General features: G+C 45.9%; 2 protein-coding genes across 3 annotated transcripts; one reads left to right on the top strand and one right to left on the bottom strand.

The window, feature by feature from the left end:
• Positions 1-447: 447 nt before the first annotated feature.
• On the top strand, positions 448-5,873 carry LOC127314574 (putative potassium transporter 12). Its single transcript, XM_051345069.2, has 9 exons — positions 448-1,259; positions 1,570-1,795; positions 2,295-2,540; positions 2,616-2,666; positions 2,918-3,178; positions 3,273-3,325; positions 3,398-3,512; positions 3,663-3,917; positions 4,716-5,873. The coding sequence occupies exons 1-9, from the start codon at positions 1,140-1,142 to the stop codon at positions 5,753-5,755; spliced, it is 2,367 nt and encodes a 788-aa protein (XP_051201029.1). The 5' UTR covers positions 448-1,139; the 3' UTR covers positions 5,756-5,873.
• A 1,539-nt stretch (positions 5,874-7,412) lies between these two features.
• Positions 7,413-12,257, bottom strand: LOC127314573 (nuclear transcription factor Y subunit C-4). 2 transcript variants are annotated; one of them, XM_051345067.2, is made up of 2 exons: positions 12,100-12,257; positions 7,413-8,406 (listed from the first exon to the last, which is right to left on the bottom strand). In XM_051345067.2, exon 2 carries the CDS (start codon positions 8,377-8,379, stop codon positions 7,663-7,665), a length of 717 nt encoding a protein of 238 aa, XP_051201027.1. In that variant the 5' UTR covers positions 8,380-8,406; positions 12,100-12,257; the 3' UTR covers positions 7,413-7,662. The 2 variants fall into 2 exon arrangements, with proteins under 2 accessions (XP_051201027.1, XP_051201028.1); XM_051345068.2 differs by having other exon boundaries at positions 7,413-8,403; positions 12,100-12,222.
• Between the last annotated feature and the right edge of the window lie 2,202 nt (positions 12,258-14,459).

The following is a 14,459-nucleotide window of genomic DNA, read 5'->3' on the forward strand; positions in this document are numbered from 1 at the left end:
CAACCATGGAAGATAGACACAGCCATAGCCATGTTATTGAAAGGAAATAAACTGCAGGCAACAACAAGCATAGACAAGGCTTATCTATGAGGACAAAAGAAAAGAGTCATTCCACCAGGCCATTTCGTGAACAAGATTTTGAGATCCTATGGCGTGTCACTGGCTACACTGAAAGCGAACAAAAACTTGAATTCCAAAAGTAGCGTGCGACCTAAACAAAACTTCTCTTTCGAGGAGTACTGCAGTTTGGTAGGAATACTTACTGCCTTCTCACATTGTCCAGAAAAAACCAACAAGAAATCCTCTCAATTTTTAATGTGGTAGTAGGAATTTTAATTCAGCATACCAATTTCACACGAGGAAATTAATGGCAATTCCAAATGCGTGGGACCCACCCCTCTATTGCGGCCAGAGCCTCCACCCGTCCAGCACTCCAGCATATGCTCTTCCTGCAACTTCTTCATTCATGTCCTCTCTCTCTCTCTCTCCTCCCTGAATAATTTCGCCCCACTCTCTTCTGTCTAGATTTCTGCGCACCTGCCAATTGGACGGCGGCCACCTCGGTGCCTGTGCTCTGGGTGGCACCGAAGCTTTGATCTTGCCGAGGTTTTGGGGACCAGAGATTGGGGTTTTTTTGTTGCGTTTTCCTGGTGGTTTAGGAATCACTCTCGGTTGATCTCTCTTGTATGGTGTGTCTGGAACTAGTGGGAGCGGGTATTGCTAGCTCGGTCTTCCGAATCCTCGGTTCTTGGTCCTGATTCGGAGATTTTTCCGGCGCGATTCTTCTTGGTCCCTGGCTCTTGGACCAAACCCCCCATTTTTCGGTTCTTGCTGGGATCGGAGAGGGGTGAGCTTGCTCTGCAAATTTGAAGCGGCATTCTGGTTTGGATGATTCTTCTATTTCCCTGGCCATTCTAAAAAGATTGCTGTTTGCGCTGGCCAAGGCGACGCTCGTAGATTTGAGGATTTCGGGTGGAACAGCGAGTAAGAGGACCAAGAGCCAAGAGCTGTACTTGATTCTGGAATTCTGTTTGGGGAGTTCAAGGCTTGCGAAAAAAAATTGTGTCTTTTGCTGCAAAGATCGAATTCGCAGCCATTGGGAAAGTTCCTGGTGTGGGTTTTGAGGTTGAAGGAGGCTCATGGCGTCGGCACCGGATACGGAGACGACCAACCATGGGGGCATGTGGGAGCTGGGTCAGGATCTTGATGAGCCCATTGATGAGGAGGCCAGCCGGCTGAAGAACATGTACATGGAGAAGGTTTGTACATTTGGATATTGACACTTGCCTCCATGCTGAATTTAATAGTATATATTTCTGTAAGCTCTGCTTTGCCGAGTATGTGTCTTTTTGTATCCATCTGAAACAAAGTTGATGACTGCTTCTTTTTGGTATCAATGATAGTGTTGAACTGATATTTGACAGTATACATCCGGGACCAGGACTATTTTAATATGTAGAAGACCATGGTGGTCTTATTGTGTGTGTGTCTGTGTAAAAAATTCTCTGTATCTCTGTCGTGTTCTTTCCCTTTCTGGAACTAATATTCTTCTTCTTTTTGTTCATGCAGAAGTTTTCATCGGTTCTGTTACTCCGGCTCGCATTTCAGAGCCTTGGTGTAGTCTTTGGTGACTTAGGTACATCGCCATTGTATGTCTTCTACAATATATTTCCGCATGGTGTCCAAAATGATGAGGATGTTATTGGGGCTCTTTCATTGATCATTTACACCCTCACACTCATTCCTCTGATGAAGTATGTTTTTGTTGTCTTACGGGCGAATGATAATGGTCAAGGTGAGATGTCACATTCTCACAAGCTTTCCCATAATTTCTATATGATTGTTTCAGTGTTTGCAAGCATATCAATGCAATTGAAAAGGATGGTTCTTATATGTTTGCAAATGTAGTTTGTTGGGATTAAGTATGGGGGAAAAATAGATCCAACACTATCACACAACAACACTGCTGATGGAGTTTCTCAACAGAAAGAATTCGATGTGACATGGGTTTAACACGGCTGAATGCAAAGGTTCTGCAATTTTACCATTTGATGTTGGCATTGCTAGAATCTAATTGCACAACAACATTCTAGTGATGAAATTTCTATCAGCAGGGTTTAACCATTGGTTACCACGATTATCGGTAGACAACACTCCACTAATCATGATGAATATCTCTATAGAGCAAAGTACTGAGTGCATTTTATTTTCTATCCACTGCTCAGGCAACAGTTACTTAACTGTCCCCCGCAGTTTGTTTGCACAGTTCCAGATAACATCTTCTATCTTTACAGGTGGCACATTTGCACTTTATTCTCTACTTTGCCGGCACGCAAAGGTCAGCACTATACCGAACCAACATAAGACCGATGAAGAACTAACAACATATAGCCGACAAACTTATGAGGAGAATTCACTTGCAGCAAAAGTGAAGAGATGGCTAGAGGGACATGCATATAAAAAGAACTGTCTTCTTATTCTTGTTCTCATTGGCACATGTACCGCCATTGGAGATGGGATCCTTACTCCAGCTATATCAGGTATTAAGTGACAGTTTTTTTTGTAAGCAATACGACTGGAACTTGGATCATAACATTTATGTTTGCGTTCTGCAGTTCTCTCTGCGACTGGTGGAATAAGAGTTCAGAAGCCAACTATGAGCACAGGTAATTCTGCTGTTTCATGTGGTTATCTTTGTGCTTGTTTTGTGTGGACAATTTTGCTTAATTTGTCAAGTGGAGATAGAACAACAGACTTACAAACTGGAGTGCTCATCACTAGATCATTGCGAATTTCTGTAACTGGGCTTTACCGATCATTTTTCTTATGATCTAGTGAGGAGCACACCAGTTTGTAAGTCTGTTGTTTGAGTAATGTTGTGAAATCGTTTGATATTTGTTTCTTTCATGTCTGACAGATGTGGTTCTGATCATTGCGGTGATCATATTAATCGGCCTATTCAGCATGCAACACTATGGGACAGATAAAGTTGGATGGCTCTTTGCCCCTTTAGTATTCCTTTGGTTTATTCTAATTGGGAGCGTTGGGGCCTACAATATACACAAGTACAATAGTTCAGTTCTAAAAGCATATAATCCAGTCTATATCTACCGGTTTCTCCGGCGAGGGAAGTCTGAGATCTGGACCTCTCTTGGAGGAGTCATGCTTAGCATCACAGGTCAGTGGCAATTCTCATGTACATTCATTGATTAGTCACATTTTGCATTGATCATAAGATACAACAGAATTACCTATATTATCATTCTTTTCAGGGACAGAAGCATTATTTGCTGATCTATGTCATTTCCCTGTATTGGCTATTCAGGTAATGAGCACCTTGAGTAAATAAATTATGATTGATATATTGCTACGATAAACTGATAATGTTTATGTGCAGATTGCTTTTACATTAGTGGTGTTCCCTTGCCTTCTCCTTGCATACACTGGGCAAGCTGCTTATATTAGTGTCAACAAGGACCATGTAGTTGATGCCTTCTATCGTTCCATTCCAGGTCACTACAGAAAAAATTACAATCTTATGCCAAGAAAAAATTCATGTCCACTATGTGCAAATTGGCATAGTGCATATCCCACCATTCTTTCTGTTTACTACTGTTGTATGCACTATGATATACTCATGCTAGGATGTTTGATCACTGCAGAAACCATATATTGGCCAGCATTCATCATCGCAACTCTTGCAGCAGTAGTTGCGAGCCAAGCCACAATATCTGCTACGTACTCAATTGTAAAGCAGGCTCTTGCACTAGGTTGTTTTCCCCGCGTCAGTGTTGTGCACACCTCAAAAAAATTCCTTGGACAGATTTACATCCCTGACATCAATTGGGTACTTATGATTCTTTGCATTGCTGTGACTGCTGGGTTTAAAAACAAAATCCAGATAGCAAATGCATACGGTGAGCTTTACTTTTCACAACTTCCTTTGCATCTTGAGTATATAACTGAATAGGGAGAAATTAGGTGTATAATTTCTTTTCTATGTGAATCACTTAAATTTGTAAGTTAGTCAAGTTTTTAAATTGTTGCTAAACAACTATAGGTAGTGTACTTTTCATTTCACTACTAAACAACCATAATCAGCATTTTCTTTAACAATATGTCTCAACTTTGTCGCATGATATGATACACTGCATCTGATTCTAGAATACTTTAATAAAAGAAATGACTGAAGCGAGCACTAATAGCTGGAGAATACTAAATGGGCTTTGTGTCACCGTGTTTTTTGATGTTTGATGCAGGCCAATCTAAAATTTACTCTGTTACCATTGCAAGCTTAGTCTAGGCTAAATTGGTCTCTTATCTCTGGTAATGTGTAATTGTGCTTGGAACTTCTGTTCTGTCCTCTGTTAAGTTGGTAGTGTCGACCTGGTGTCTTGTTTTGGCTCATTGATGAAGCAGGTCACGGTCCCTTGGTCTGTAAATGAGGTTTACCTTTCTGAAAATTGAAGTGAGCCAGCAGCATCTAGTAAACAGTACTTTACTTAACCACAACAACAACATCAAAGCCTGTTCCCCAAGCAAGTTGGGGTAAGCTAGTACTTTACTTAACCAAAATAACAAAAAACATAAATTTTTTAGGACCATCTGTGGAATGCCAACTATTATTCTAAAAGAAAGTGCAGCTGAATCTTCATAATGCACTCTGCATTCCATGATTACATCCCACTTATTTGCATGTAATTCTATATGAACAGGCACTGCAGTTGTGATAGTTATGCTGGTAACAACATTCCTCATGGTCCCGATAATGCTGCTGGTCTGGAAGAGCCACTGGATCCTTGTGGTCACCTTTCTCGTGCTCTCGTTGATGGTGGAGTTTCCATACTTTATGGCATGCATCAATAAAGTGGACGAAGGTGGTTGGGTCCCACTTGTCGTCGCAACCATCTTCTTCATCATCATGTATGTGTGGCATTTCTGCACCGTGAAGCGGTATGAATTTGAGATGCACAGTAAGGTCTCCATGGCCTGGATTCTAGGACTTGGGCCGAGCCTTGGTCTTGTTAGAGTCCCTGGGATCGGCTTTGTGTACACAGAGTTGGCAAGTGGCGTCCCGCACATCTTCTCCCATTTCATCACCAACCTCCCTGCCATCCACTCGGTTGTCGTCTTTGTATGTGTCAAATACCTTCCAGTGTACACTGTCCCAGTTGAAGAACGGTTTGTCATGAAGAGGATCGGGCCAAAGAACTTCCACATGTTCCGCTGTGTCACGAGGTACGGGTACAAGGACATCCACAAGAAGAATGACGACTTCGAGAAGATGCTGCTCGACAGGCTCTTGATCTTTGTCAGGCTTGAGAGCATGATGGACGGCTATTCTGATTCCGAGGACTACACCTTGACAGAGCACAGGACAGAGAGATCCACCAGCGCGTTGCTGACAACCGCAAAGGCTGGGAGCAACACGATGTGCTCCGCCACTGACCTGAGCTACTCATCCCAGGATTCCATCGCACCGGCTAAATCGCCGCTTATGGGAAACAGCCTGACAAGGTATTCGAGCCAGACGTTCGGTGACGAGCTGGAGTTCCTGAACAGCTGTAAGGACGCGGGCGTCGTGCACATCCTCGGCAACACCATCGTCCGTGCGCGCAGAGATTCAGGGATGATCAAGAAGATCGTCGTGGATCATCTGTATGCTTTCCTCAGGAAGGTCTGTAGAGAGCACAGCGTGATGTTCAATGTTCCTCATGAAAGCCTTCTGAATGTAGGCCAGATATACTATATATGAACACTCTTGCCGCTCTTATTTGGTTTTGATTCGGAGTGAGCAGCAGCTGTGTAGGGCAGGTGAACATTGTAGTAGATGGTCCGTTCTTGAGTGAGCTTCATTCTGTTCTTGTCGGGAAGCACTAGTTTTGGAGATGCTGTGCTCGCTGTGAGCCTGTGAGGCCTCTCACACTGCATAGTATCATGATCCAGTATCATGGTTCATGATACTAATTTAGTTACTGGTCTTCGGTGTATCATTGCATAGTATCATAGTGTTTTAACTAAATTGATCTGCATTTCATTAATTTTGAGATTAACTGAACACAGAGTGCTGTAACTAATCGGAAGATGGAGGTGAGCTGCGCAGAGAATCGCTGAGCATTTGGCATCTGCATGATACTGCAGTGTGAGAGCCGTAATCTTGTCCTGTAAATGGAAGAAGTCGTTGCAAACACCAAATGCTTGTTTACCATAAGATTGGTTGCCTGACAGGATACCACCTACAGTTACTCAATAATACATCATGCAAAGGCTTGGCTATGTAATTATTGATATCAGTTTCTCTGCCAATGTTTCATTGTGTCCACCAGCCAAAGCTTTAAACCAACAAATACCCAGGTTTAGAAAAGCGGAAAAAAACGTCCCTTATATGCGCTGAAGCGCAATGCGGAAGCCTTTCGCATCGATTGCATAAGCGCTTAAGCGAAAAAAAAGAGGGAAAAATGCGCTGCTTATGTGCACTAAGGATGTGTTTGGTTTTTGGATGGAGTGGAGTGGAATGGAATGGTTCCGTTCCGTTCCATTCCATCCCATCCCATTCCATTTTATGTGGGTGTTCGGTTGATTTCAAAAGCTGTGGAATGGAACCGGATCCAATTAGTCTAAATACCCAATTAATTAGACCCTAATTTAATTTAGATCCTAATTAACCTAATTATTTCCCAAACCACCGGGAGAGGCGCCCACGCTCGCGTCCGGTGACCTCCGCGCCCACGCTCGCGACCGGCGACCTTCGGCCCGCCCGCGCCGGCGACCTTCGCGCCGGCGACCTCCGCGCCGCGCCCGGCGATCTCTGCGCCCGCTCGCGCCGGCGACCTCCGCGCCCCGCGCCGGCGACCTCCGCGCCGCGCCGGCGACCTCCGCGCTCCCGCCCGGCGTCGGCCGACCTCCGCGCCGCGTCGGCGAGCTCGCGCCCGCTGCCCTGCGCCTCGCGTCCGGCGACCTCGGCCCGCGTCGGCGACCTCGCGCCCAGCGACCTCCGCCCCCCGCCCGCGTCGGCGACCTCGCGCCCGCGTCGGCGACCAGCGGCAGGGGCGGCAACGACCTCGGTCGGGCGGAGAACCTTGTACCGGCGGCGACCTCGATGGAGACAGGGGCGGTGGTTAGCGAGTATCAATTTTTGGATCGAGTGGTTAGCAGCCGTTCCACCTCGTCCGGCAGAATCGGCCGGATGGGTGGATTCCGCATCTTGGGCGAATATCCGTTTCTATGGAATGAGTTGGTTCCATTCCGTGCCGAAACCGAACACGAGAATCCTTCTCACGCGCGGAACCGTTCCATCCCGTTCCAGCAAATTCTCAAACCGAACACACCCTAAAGCGTTAAGCGGAAGACCACCGCACCAATTAGGCTTAACGTTTTCTTGAACCTTGACAAATACTGATGGCTACGCAATAGTCTCTAGTGATAATTCATTAAATCTTTAGGAAGAACAAAACGCGTCCCTGAGGTAAAAGAGAAATTCATGTGGTATGGCTGATGTTGAGTCGTCCTACTACCACTACCACTAACGAAAGACAGGAAATAAGCATGTAAAAGGGCACTTTCTACAGAAGTTCCACGCGAAACACCTTAAATCCAGTAACTAGCTGTTGCTAGCAGAATGAGTCAACCACATTAGGCCACTAACCCCACATCCCGTTTCAGCTATGCTCCTTCATCTTGTCCACCGTTGTAAGGCTGCTGTTGTTGCTGCTGCTGCTCTGGCTGTGACCAAGCAAATGGCACAGGCTGCTGGTTCCCATACATCCCCAGGGCATAGGACGGGACCATAGCCTGCATTGTCGCGGGCTGCAACCCAACGCCATTCTCCTTCAGCGCATCCTCGGGCATGATGTCCAGCAAGAAATCAAAGATGTCGGTCCTAGCAACCGCCGCGGCGATGTCATTCAACTGCAGCGTCCTCCTCTTCTTCTCCTGGGCATGGAACCATCCCCTCAGCGTCAGCTCTAGGATGAACATCTCACAGGCCTTCGCAAAGACTGCTGGCGCCTCACCAGCAATCATGCGGACGTCCTCGTCAGCCTTCATGATCCTCTTGATCCTCGCGAGGGGAAGGCTGTGGAGCTTGAACTCAGACATCTGCTCGATCTCGGCCATCTGCTCAGCCCACAAGGCCTGAAGCTGCTGCTGCTGGTGGTCCTGCTGCTGCTGCTGAAGCACCTGGAACGGAATCTGGTTCTGGTCTGACAGCTGCACTGGGTTGGCTGGATAAGCTGGAACGCCCTGGGAGCCTGGAGGAAAGACAGTGCCTGCTGGTGGCGCTCCAGATACCATCACTAGCGGTGGGTATGTTGTTGCTGCATATGCTGGAGGTGGATCGCTAGTGGCACTTTCTTCCTTTGGTTGTGAGTATTGATCCATGTCCAAGATTTAGTTCGTCCGGAACTGCTACAGAACGTAGGAACAAGTCAGTCTACAACATATTACATGCTGAATTCAGTATTATGGCACTGTTAAATTTAATCAAAGGCTACAGTGCGGTAAGTATGGCATGTAACTGCAAGAACCTACGCATCATTCAAGAGGCAAACCCCACTTCTTTATTATGAAAACAATGCGTACGTTTTTCTCCGTGGCTATTAACTAGCAATCTCTAGACAAATCAATCTAATAGACAGAAATAAAAAAAAATTGAGCATCAGCCTTCACACATGATCACCTATAATTTCTATCCGGATGCTCTACAATGAATAACTAAGAGGACAAGAAAGCTTTTTATGGAACAACAAAGATACCCCTAGAATTGACACTTTCTTCATAGAAAGCAAACCCAATAATTTAATTTTAAATGGAATATTTATGGGGAAAAAAGAGTTTCACATTACTCGGTAATAAAAGCATGGCACCTTTTTTTATGGAGCAAGTAGGGCCAAGCATAGCAAATAGTTATTCTATCCTTTCTAGTTTTGAAGATAACGCCAAACAGATTGATTTGATTGTTGAGAAAATAAATTCGGCTATTTTCAGTAAGTCAATCATCCAAATGACTTTGCTGAGTTTCACCACTATATCGTAATTCTCCCAAAACCATGCAAGTAATTGATCAATTCTACAAATTTAACTATACCACGTGCATATGCCATCTGTTGGAATTTTACAGATCTGATAAATTATAAAGAATATAAAGTTGAGTCTTGCCCCATCATAAATATTGACATAACACATAACTTCGTATGGGAAAGTAATTAATACGAGCAGTGTTAATCACGCCGCGAAGGTGACTAGCAAGGCCATTCAGGTGCTCTAATCCAGGTCACCGTGGATGCTGATCTGGCACGCCCTATGCCACATAGCATGTGAATCTATTCTAGCTAGCACATCACCAACTAAGAGCAGAAATGTCTTTCTCCGGTGAACGGGACATCCCGTGCATGTGGTTGCTGTTCGATTCGCTGTATTTCCTGCTTCGATATTCGTGATATAAATAACATTAAGTTTCAGTGTGTTTCGAAAATCTGAAACGTAATGATTCGCGACGAAACCTAATGTTTTCGTGCACAGGACGTCCCGTGCACGGGAGAATCGCCACTCTCCACCTAAGAGAATCCCAAGAAACTAAGTAGCTGGATTAAAAACGCAATGCGAAAGACACGTGGCCTGCATGGAGATAACTGAGCAAGTTTACAGAAACAGAGCAGCTGTGCAATTCATTAGACAGTAGCAGTAGAAGTATTAACATGCTGTCCACTCGTGCCTAAGTATAAGAGAAAATAATCTATTGCTTTATTCAGTTTTGATTAAAGCAAGGATTAAAAGTCGATGAGTCGAGTCGAGCCGCGAGACTCGTCACAACTAGCCATGACTAGGCGAGGTTTTTGGTTGGAACACAAGTACCGACTCATAGACTAGTCGAGCACCTGGTCTTGACTAGTCGAGATAAAACAAAAGTTTGACTTACAAAGTTCGATTCAATTACCATTCTATAAGAGAAAAACTCATCTCCTTTCTGCACTTTTTCTACAGGAATTTGCTGCTAGCGTACAGAAGAAACAGTAAGATCAATAAGCACTCTAACCGCTGTGGCCCTAAGCCTAAGCAGAACACCGCCGAAATAATCAATGCCATGTTAGAACTGACAATAAAACATGTCGAGATCAAGCGGCCGACGCAGAGAGGCAAAACAGTGACAGGCAGAGGGATGCCAGTCGCGACCATCGGAGATCGGACCGAACAGGAAACCACTAGGCATACAAATCTTCAGCGCCTAGCTCGACGGGCAAAACACACATCATCTAATTTGTAATTAAGAAATTCAAGTAAAAGCATATACATGCTTTACACCCACTGCAATTCTAGATAACAAATCTATCATGAATAAATGAGAGTTTCTTCGTGGCTATTAACTAGCAATCTGTAGAAAAACCAATCTAATAGACAGAAACCAAAAAATTTGAGCATTGCCCTTCACACGAGACCACCTATAATCTATATTCGGATGCTCTACATTAAATAAGAGGGCAAGAAAATTTTCTACGGAAGAACAAAGATTTACCTAAAATTGCCACTTTCTTCACAGAAAGCAGAACCAACAAATTAATTTTAAATGGCATATTATGGGGGGGGGGGGGGGGGGGGGGGGGGAGTTTCACATTACTCGGGAATAAAAGCACGGCACCTTTTTTTTTATGGAGCAAGTAGGGCCAAGCATATAAAATAGTTCTTCTATCCTTTCTAGTTTTGAAGATAACGCCAAACAGAATGATTTGAATGTTGAGAAAATGAATTCGGTTATTTTAAGTCAATCGTCCCAATTCTCCCAAAACCATGCAAGCAATGGACCAACTCTACAAATTTAATTATACCACATGCACATGCCATCTGTTGGGATTTAACAGATCTGATATCTTGATACAAAATACCAAGTTCAATCTCATCCCACCATAAATACCGACATAGCACATAACTTCGTATGGGCAAGTAATTAACACGAGCAGCGTAAATCACACCGCAAAGGCGACTAGCGAGGCCATTCAGGCGCCCTAATCCAGGTCACCGTGGATGCTGATCTGGCATGCCCAATGCCAGATAGCACGGGAATCTAACGTAGCTAGCACATCACCACCTAAGAGAATCCCAATAAACTCAGTAGCTGGATTAACAACGCGATGCGCCAAGACACGGGACCTGCATGGAGCTACCTGAGCAAGCTTACAGAGCAGCTGTGCAATTCATCCATTAGACAGTAAGTATAAGAGAAAATAATCTATTGCTTTATTCAGTTTAGATTAAAGCAACGCTAGGGTAGCGACTCATGTCGCAACTAGTCATGACTAGCCCAGGTTTTTGGTTGGAACACAAGTAGCGACTCATAGACTAGTCCCGACTAGTCGCAACTAGTCATGACTAGACAAGGTTTTTGGTTGGAACACAAGTGCCGACTCATAGACTAGTCCCGACTAGTCGCAGCTACTCATGACTAGTCGAGGTTTCTGGTTGGAACACAAGCACCGACTCATAGACTAGTCCCGACTAGTCGCAGCTAGTCATGACTAGTCGAGGTTTCTGGTTGGAACGCAAGCAGCCAAGCACTGACTCATAGACTAGTCGAAGTTCGATTTAATTACCATTCTGTAAGAGACAAAAGGTGTCTCCTTTCTGCACTTCTAATTGTCTAGAGGAAATTGCTGCTGCTGCTGCTACTAGTAGCGTACCGAAGAAACAGTAAGATCAAACAAGTACAGTAACCGCTGTGGCCCAAAGCCTAAGCAGAGCACCACTGAAATAATCAGTGTCATGCTAGAACTGGGAATAAAACATGTCGAGATCACGCGCGCGGGCAGACGAAGAGAGCAAAACAGCGACAGGCAGAGCGACGGATTGATCGATCCACCCGACCATCGGAGATCGGGCCGATCGAACAGGAAACCAGGAGGCGTAGAAATCTTGAGCGCCTGGCCTAGCTCGACGGGCAAAACACGCGCGCATCAACGTTCATCGCAACCCAGGCAGGAGGCCATGCATCTAGGGCTGAGAAAAATGCTTAATTTGCCGATCGGCCGGAAGGGGTCGATCGAGGGGACGGACGGACGACGCGGATGGGAAGGGAAGGGGGCGAGCGACGACGGGTGGAGATTTGCTTACCGGCGGTGGAGGAGGGAGGGTGCGGCGCGCGATGGAGCCCTAGGAGGAAGGAGGCGGTGGGGGTGTGGGAGGGGGGACGACGGGGAGGAGACTGGCTTGACTCGCCTGGCCCTAGGCTGGGCGTGCGTGCGTGAGGGATAGCAACCGCCAAGGAGACGCGTGTCTTTGGCCGTCGAGATCCGGCGCTCCTTTTGGCACCTGTTGCGGGCGGAGATTCATCGGCCGCGTTGGGAATTGGGATGCGGCGCTGCCTTCCTTGGTGGGGCCCAACGCATACCATTTTCAATGGATCTGTCTAGGGCTCACTTTCCTTCTTCTCCACCTCCGGCCTCCGGCATCGAGCGATATGCTTGATGAGCAACCCAAACCAACAAACCTCCGGCCTCCGGCCTCCCACGCAACCACCGTCAGCCGGACCGCTGTCCACCCCGCATCCGCACCCTAAGGTCCATCCTCGTCGTCACCGTCTTCGGCACAGCCAGCCGCACCATCACCGGCTCCGGCTCGGCGGAAGTTTCCCCGCCTACTCCCTCCTCCCACTCGATGTGCTCAAGGTAGAAGACGACGCACGAATCTTTGCACGACTCAACGGCTGCAGATTCTACTGAGCTCTAACCTAAATCTCAGTTTACCAAGAATTAGCAAAACTGATTTTTGATTAAGAGATATGCAAATTCAACACAGAATGTAACTTTGCATACATAGATTCAAGGAGTTCTACATATCACACAACGAGTTCACATATATAGTAACTACATTCTAACCCTAGAAACTCTAGATGTAATGCTTCGACGCCTCACTGGGTCTTCTTCACGGAGGCGCCCACTGATGCTCACATATGGTACTGATAGATGTGGAGCGCCATCATGAGCCGGTAGTCCTCCCACGCCTTGAGGACGTCGTTGTGCGCGGCCTTGTCATGGGGGTTCGCCACTACCTCAGCCGCACGCTACCGAGGGAGGTTCCATGCATCCACTCCGTGAGAGGGCGGTTTCTCGGAGCGTCAGATCTCGCCTCGGCCTCACGTGGATGACTACATGCAAGAGTTCCCCATCTCCGCGTTGTTGGGGCGGGATGGCGCGCGGGGGATTCTCGCCTCCACGGTGGCACGTTCCCGGTGGTGGAGTGGGGCCTCATCTCATGGATGCCGATCTAGTTAGTGATGTTACAAGCGCGGGCCGCCTCCGACCACACATCTTGTTGTCGTTCGCCCTCGTTGTCGGATGGAGGGCTATGGGAGGCAGTGCACATGTTTGAACCCCCCATAGAATTTTATTTGCAATTTGGTTATATGCCACATCCTGCATCGCTCACATGTGGTGGTAATGTCGCACGCATGCAAAAAAGTGCACCTTCCAAATTGTTGCCGATGTTACCTATCGCGGCCTACAACAATGGCATGCACCACCGCCCCATCACAAAACCCGATAATCAAAGCTCGAAGCCGAAAAAGCCACATGCTTAAGTGGGTGGCTGAAGGGAGAACATGCATTAAATTTGGGCCCTATGGCTTTTCACAATTGCGGTTTCGTAGAGCTGTATCCTAAACACTTTACTTATAAGTCACTATATTAACTATATTAAATGGTGAAAAAGAGTGTTGTTATATTTTAGCTAAGATACAACTCTTTGCATAGAACCATAGGAAAAATAGGCCAATTACATGCACACGTGTACCTAAAGTCATTAAATGTACTCCCTCCGTCTAAAAATAGGTGTCTCAACTTTATCTAGATACGGAGACACCTATTTTTAGACGTGGGAGTTGATACAACCCTTAAGATACAAGAGAGAATTCCTTATTTGATACTACTTTTGAATACGATTCCTTATTTGATCCTGGAAAAATTGCCTTATATGACACTACCGTCTGTGTAATTTTTTACACTATATGACACTTGGTGTAATTTTTATGCCTTATATGACACTACCGCCCGTGTGTTACATGTCTCATCAACTTTTTATCTGATGGAATAATAAACTACCATGTGTTAGTTACTAGCCATGCAAAAGAAAAAGTTCTATTGAACCATTCACCTATACCCGACCTGGTATGTCCTTGACCAAAGACCTCCTCCCCACCTTAACCCTAGCGCCACCGACGACATGCTTTCTTGTAGCGGTGGCAGCCTACGGTGGGCGTGAGCTGTGAAAGGCGGCATGGATTTAGTGGGGCAGTCGGGGTGGGTGGCGAGCCAAGCACCATGATACGTCTGAAACGTATCTATAATTTTTTATACTCCATGCTTGTTTTACACCAATTCATATATGTTTTGCTTACACTTCGTTTCACTTTTACATGATTTCCGACACTAACCTATTAACAAGATGTTACAGTGCTAGTTCCCTGTTTTCTGTTG

The sequence above is a fragment of the Lolium perenne genome, chromosome 7 (assembly GCF_019359855.2).
Source record: "Lolium perenne isolate Kyuss_39 chromosome 7, Kyuss_2.0, whole genome shotgun sequence".
Classification (NCBI taxonomy): domain Eukaryota; kingdom Viridiplantae; phylum Streptophyta; class Magnoliopsida; order Poales; family Poaceae; genus Lolium; species Lolium perenne.

Excerpts from the sequence above, each read along its gene's own strand:
- LOC127314573 (XM_051345067.2), bottom strand. The coding sequence starts at position 8,379 with ATGGATCAATACTCACAACCAAAGGAAGAAAGTGCCACTAGCGATCCA.
- LOC127314574 (XM_051345069.2), top strand. The coding sequence starts at position 1,140 with ATGGCGTCGGCACCGGATACGGAGACGACCAACCATGGGGGCATGTGG. Across the intron at positions 2,667-2,917 it reads GAAGCCAACTATGAGCACAG|ATGTGGTTCTGATCATTGCG; the intron begins GTAATTCTGCTG and ends CATGTCTGACAG. Across the intron at positions 3,918-4,715 it reads CCAGATAGCAAATGCATACG|GCACTGCAGTTGTGATAGTT; the intron begins GTGAGCTTTACT and ends CTATATGAACAG.